Source organism: Benincasa hispida, chromosome 10 (assembly GCF_027475165.1).
Source record: "Benincasa hispida cultivar pf3 chromosome 10, pf3_genome.v1.1, whole genome shotgun sequence".
Classification (NCBI taxonomy): Eukaryota; Viridiplantae; Streptophyta; class Magnoliopsida; order Cucurbitales; family Cucurbitaceae; genus Benincasa; species Benincasa hispida.
Window position 1 is genome coordinate 31,712,113 of NC_143487.1, and position 6,414 is coordinate 31,718,526.

General features: G+C 33.5%; 1 protein-coding gene across 1 annotated transcript; it reads left to right on the top strand.

Annotated features, from left to right (window-relative positions):
* The first annotated feature begins 3,436 nt into the window (after positions 1-3,436).
* On the top strand, positions 3,437-4,974 carry LOC120087752 (Galactose oxidase/kelch repeat superfamily protein). Its single transcript, XM_039044639.2, has 2 exons — positions 3,437-3,706; positions 3,789-4,974. Exons 1-2 carry the CDS (start codon positions 3,677-3,679, stop codon positions 4,731-4,733), a joined length of 975 nt encoding a protein of 324 aa, XP_038900567.1. The 5' UTR covers positions 3,437-3,676; the 3' UTR covers positions 4,734-4,974.
* The last annotated feature ends 1,440 nt before the right edge of the window (positions 4,975-6,414 follow it).

The following is a 6,414-nucleotide window of genomic DNA, read 5'->3' on the forward strand; positions in this document are numbered from 1 at the left end:
ATAAGAGAGGAAAGCATATAAAGATAAAGTACAACTTGATTAGAGAGATAGTGCAGAGGGGTGACGTAGTGGTCACTAAAATTGCATCTGAAGACAACTGTGTTGATCCATTTACAAAGGATCTCATGGCTAAAGTGTATTAGAATCATCTAGAAAGTCTAAGTCTACGAGATCTGCATCATCTTATCTAGGACAAGTAGGAAATGTATAGTGTGTTAGTATACCCTAGTTTATTTATGTAAAGTCCCCATTAGCTTTAGTGCAAATGGGAGATCGTTTGGGTTTATGTCATTAAGTTCGTAGTTTTGTAAATAAACTCTTTATTAATTAATAAAATAAATTGTTATTTTATTTTGTGTTAATTACTTATTTTGCTTAATATTATCCAATAAACCATAAAATCAAAGGCTATTGTATAAAATCTTGAACATGAATGAAGATGACATACGGGTGGATCATGTTCAAGAATAACCTAAAGGTCTATAGTATATAGATAAGATTGGGTGTCTTATCCTGGTGACACTATCGATACTACCCACTTTGGATACTATCCACTTTGTAATAGTTACAAATGGTTTGATCCAAAACTGTTCATGTGGAGACATATGAGTAGAGGTATTCTATGCAAAAAGTTTGTATCAAATTGGACCGTGAAATATTTAATCTCTCTTTGTAAATCCATTAATTGATGAGATTAATATTTCATAAGTTGATCATGTGTGACTTAATCTTAATCTTGAGTGAGTTATAAACTTTTGTGTGTGAGGTCAGTCCTTTGATTTGCATGGGTGAGAGTGGCTCGAGTTGTCGATTCAAAAATAACGAAGCTGAGAACATAACTTCACAAAATGGAATTTACTCCTTCCCATATAAGGGTAAGTAGATGAGTAGTTCTCTTAAGTGCTGATTTCGGGTCTTGAATAAAAGGATCCCACCCTCTCACTTTCCCGAGAGGGCTTTAGTTTATGGTTAGACCATAAACAAATTGCTCATTAGAGAAATCAGTGGTATTTAAGAAAAAAGATATAACTGTTGGGGTGAAATGAACACTTTTGACCCAATTGTAATTATGAATAATTCATGAAGAGTCGACTTGTTTATATTGATTATATCTATGGACACAATTTTCCTATAGTACATAAAAGTTCAACTATGGGTCTATAGTAGTTTGTTTTGTAGTTAATATTAAATGAATGTTAATTTCATTAAAGAGTTTAATTAATTAATCTTGAACCCTTGGAGTTTATAATTTGTAGGTCCATAAGGTCCCCTTACTAGTTCATTATGAACCAACAAGAATCAATTATGATTGAAAGAAAATTTGAAGTTTTCAAATTTTTTAGGGAATATATATATATATTAGATACAATTAATATATGATTTATTATAAAGTTTATTTGAATGAGATTAAAAAAAACTATATAATATGGAGAATTAATTTATTTGAATATATAATATGGATCTCCTTAGTGGCACTTCTTGAGGTTGTTGAGTTTGAAATTTAGGTTCAACAAGGGGGAATTCAATGTTGTCTTGTTCTATAATTGATTCAATTTGAAGTCGGGTATTGGAGCCTGAACATCATTTATAATCACATTAGGAAAAAAAAAACTAATTCCTCTTCAAAGACAACTTTTCTTATGTTATCTCCCCCTCCCCCCAAAAAAAACTCAACATCCTCGAGGAATTTAGCATTTCTTGTCCCAAACAATGATCTAGAAGTGGAATCATAAAACTTGAAATCCTAAGAGTACTCAGAATACCAACAAAATGGCAACTAATAGTTCTTGAGTCCAATTTTCTTTCGTTAGGTCTATAAGGCCTGACCTCAGTTGGACAACCCTAGATGTGAAAATGCCTAATATTAGGCTTCTTTCCTATTTACAACTCATCAGGGGTTCTAGCTATTACTTTATTAGGTACCCTATTAAGGATATATGCTGCAGTTTTTAACGCCTCATCTCAGAGGGATTCTGGTAGTGAAGAATGACTAATCATACTTATTACCATATCCTTAAGTGTTCTGTTTTGCCTTTCTACCACACCATTCATGCTTGGTATATTGCGAGACAATTCCACATTTCTTTAGGTATTTGGCAAAGGGCCCTAGACGTTGTTCACCACCATGATTAGATTTGATAGAACTTCAGCTTTGAAAAACTTGAAAACGTCCAAAGATTGAGACTTCTCATGAACTAAATAGGTACCCATATCTTGAATAGTAATCTATGAACATAATAAAATATTGTTGTCCATTTCAAGAAGTCGTAGGGAATGGATCACAAATGTCTATATATATTAATTTTAAGTCGTTTAAGCATTTGTTGGCAGTTGTCTATTTTCCCTTAATTCATTCCACACTTTTACGGTAGTCGAGTTATGTTCATGTTTGCGATTTTTTATACTTTGAACATTATTATTTAGTTAAAATTTCGTATAAAGAATTTTTTTCAGTTATCTTCATTTTTAAAAAGTAACATATTATCTTAAATAATATTTTTGAGTTCTAATAAACTAAAGTTTTTTTTCTTTTCTTTTGTTTAAAACTATCTCAAGTAATACAACATCAACTCAAAATTCTGGACTCGTTTGGTAGAGAATATGTTTTCATATATACATTTGATAACACTTTTCTATATTAGATTCTAATTTAAATAATTGTTTAAAATATATTTGATACTATATATATTATAACTCATAAAACTAGTTGTAGTTAGTGCTTATACTTAATTGACAATAAACTATTATTTCTTTTATGAATATGATTTATGTTAAAAAGATTATATAATTATAATTTTGCAATATTATATAATTTATAATACATTACATAATGGTGTGTTTTCAAATATAGCAAAATGAACCAAAATATTTATAAATATAGTAAAATATCACTGTCTATCAGTAATAGACCGTGATAGACAATAATCTGTATCTATCATGATAGATATAGATAGTAATCTATCGCGATCTATCGTAGAAGATTGTGATATTTTGTCATATTTGTAAATATTTTCAAATGTTTTTTCGTTTAACATAATTTCCTTTATGCAGTACATTTTATATTTTTTTAAAACATGAATTGAGTTTAAACTATTTTGATAATAATTTTACATTGTAAAATTTAAAATTCAAAATCTGAAAATAATGAGAATATATATAAAAAAAATGTTATTATAAAAAATTGTAATGTTTGGATCATCGAATCCAAAAATAATTTTCATTCAATTTTTTAAGGTAAAAGTAGATACAAATGAGTTGATTTTTTTTTTTTTTTTGGGAAAAAAGTTGAACATTTATATTTATTGTATTTTATGAGTGAGGACACAAATGTAATTTTACATCTAAGTATTTTTATGCTAACATCATTTTCATGTTTCATCTTTTCATGTTTCATCTTCTTTCAAAATGATTTTTTCTCAAGGAATCTTTTTTAATTCTGGCGGTGCTCTTTTACTTTTCTTTTTAAGAGGACAATTACAAAATTAGTTACTATAATTTAATAGAAAAATTATAATTTAAATCTAGTACCTATAGTCGAATAAAACCTCATAAATTGAAATATCATGCCTATTTGAACTTTAACAACTAATATATATATATATATTAGTTATCAAAGAATGCCCTGCCAGACCCTCACCATTGCATTAGAAGATTGAATTCTCTGGACTCTCAACAAATGGCTCCCACGAATGGAAAATGGACTAAGGTCAGTATCTTCATCTAATCATAACTATCTATTCAATTTTCAATTCCATTTTTTCACAAAATTTCCCAGAAATTCTTTGCAGATCGATCAAAAGACCGCAGGCCCAGGCGCAAGAAGCTCTCACGCCATCACAATCGTAGCCCAAAAGGCCTACGCCTTCGGCGGCGAATTCTCCCCCCGAGTCCCCGTCGACAACAAACTCCACGTCTTCGACCTCCACGAACACATCTGGACGGTCGCCGTCGTCTCCGGCGATGTCCCTCCGCCACGCGTTGGCGTCACGATGGCCTCTGTCGGCCGAATCATTTACGTCTTCGGCGGTAGGGATTCAGAGCACACGGAGCTAAACGAGCTCTACTCCTTCGACACATCCAACAGCAAATGGACTCTCCTCTCCGGCAGCGACTCCGGACCACCACATCGGAGCTACCACTCCACCACGGCCGACGACCGCCGCGTATACATCTTCGGTGGGTGCGGGAACTCCGGCCGCCTCAACGACTTGTGGGCTTACGATACAGTAGATGGAAAATGGATGGAGTATCCGGCAGGAGGGGAAAGGTTAAAGGGTCGAGGTGGGCCGGGCCTGGCTGTGGCCCAAGATAAAATATGGGTTGTGTACGGATTCGCGGGTATGGAAATGGACGACGTTCACTATTTCGATGTGGCCCAAAACCAATGGGCCCAAGTTGAGACTAGCGGGGAAAAGCCGACGGCTAGGAGCGTGTTCTGCACGTGCGCGATTGGGAAGTACGTGTATATATACGGTGGGGAAGTGGACCCCAGTGATCTGGGGCACTTGGGGGCCGGGAAGTTCGCGGGAGAGGTTTACGTGTTGGACACGGAGGCGTTGGAGTGGAGTAGAGTGGAAGATGGGCTGGGCATGGAGAATCACCCTGGGCCGAGGGGTTGGTGTGCGTTTTCTGTGGGCCGGAATGGAGAGGAATTGGGCCTTCTAGTTTATGGGGGTAATTCCCCGAGCAATGATCGACTGGGGGATATCTACTTTTTTGCTCCGTGTGAGTGAGAAAATGGTGAATCATGTTGGTGATTTGATGATAGGTGATGGGATTTTCTTTTTTATGAGTTATATTGGCCTTTTTGGAATAAAAGGCTAAAATGTTAATATAGATGGAGGGAGAGGGTGTGATGAGAGAGGAGTTTAATGAGTGATAATGTTGGCGAATATAAAAATAAGAGGAGTGATTATATATTGTGTATTTTGCATAATTATAATGCAGTAAATTGGTGGTAATTTACCTTTTTAATTTGATTTTAGTTTTAAATTCTTAAAATGATTGGTTCAACTAGGAACAATAATTTTTTTGGGCTGTCCTAAAAAAAACAATCATTTTTTTGGGCCCTATGCATATATAGCATAATGAAGTTAAAATATTCCAGAAATAGTAAAAATAAAAACAATTACAAATATACAAAATTTACTTTTAGCATGTAGCAAATGTCCAAAATCCATTGCAGGTACGAAAATATGCTATAGTCTTGAAATTCTCGATTTTTTAAGTTTATCGGTGAGTGATATACTCCTATAAGTTATAGAAGTCTATAATTTATAGACTCCTTTTAGTATCAAGAAAAGAAGTCTATCGTTAGACTTTGATAAAAACCAAAAGAAAATCACAACTTCCAAAATAAAAACATATGATTTCAATAAGCTCATAATTAGAAAATACCTCTTTCTAAAATGTCAATTCAATATTTGCTTATTTCATTTGAACTTGATTTTTTTCTTACTTTTTGGAATGATTAAGATGTTGGATTTAGTGTCCTAAATCTCATATATCTTGTAGTTTATATTTTGAAAGAAAAAAATATTCATTTAATAAAGTAATAGGTATTTTATTTTGACATTCAGACTGCATTAATTCAATCAAATAAATTAAGATTCAACATTATGTGATGTCACTTGAACAATATGTGGTAGATATACAAGTGGTTTATGTTCAAGTTATAACCTAAAATGTCTGCAGTAAATAGATAAGATTGGATACCTTATACTAGTAACACTACGAATACAACCCACTTTATAATTGTTAGATGAGTTGTAAATGTTATAGACAATATGAATCATATTGTTCATGTGGAGACATATGAGTAGGGGTATCCTGTATAGAGAAGTTTATACAAGACCGGACCGCGGAATGATTGGTTTTTCATATAACACCATTACTTGAAGAAACTAATAAAACTAATATTTCACTAGGATGACCATAGGTGATTTGACCTTAATCTTGAGTGAGTTATGAACTCCTATTTATGGGGGCAATCCTTTGATCTGTATGGGTGAGAATGATCGTGTTAGCCGAATCAACAAACCTACCATTTTGGGGATTTGTTCGAGTAGGAAGTTGGAAATACACATACACAAGAAGAAACTCACTCAGGTAAAGTAGATAAATTGCTCTCTTAACAGCTGATTACGAGTCTTGAACAATGAGGCATCAACCTCTCACTGGCCCGAGAGATGTTAGATTATAGGTGGACTATAAACTGTTTGTTCATTAGAGGAATTAGTGGTGCTTAAGAAGTTAAATATTACTACAGGGGTAAAATTGTATTTTGACCCAAATGTAGTTATGAGTAATTTGTGATTGGTCGACTCACTGCTGATTGGTTATATCTATGGACACAAAAATACATTAACGGTGTGAAGAATACAGCGATCGAACTTTAGTGGAACAACCGGTAGG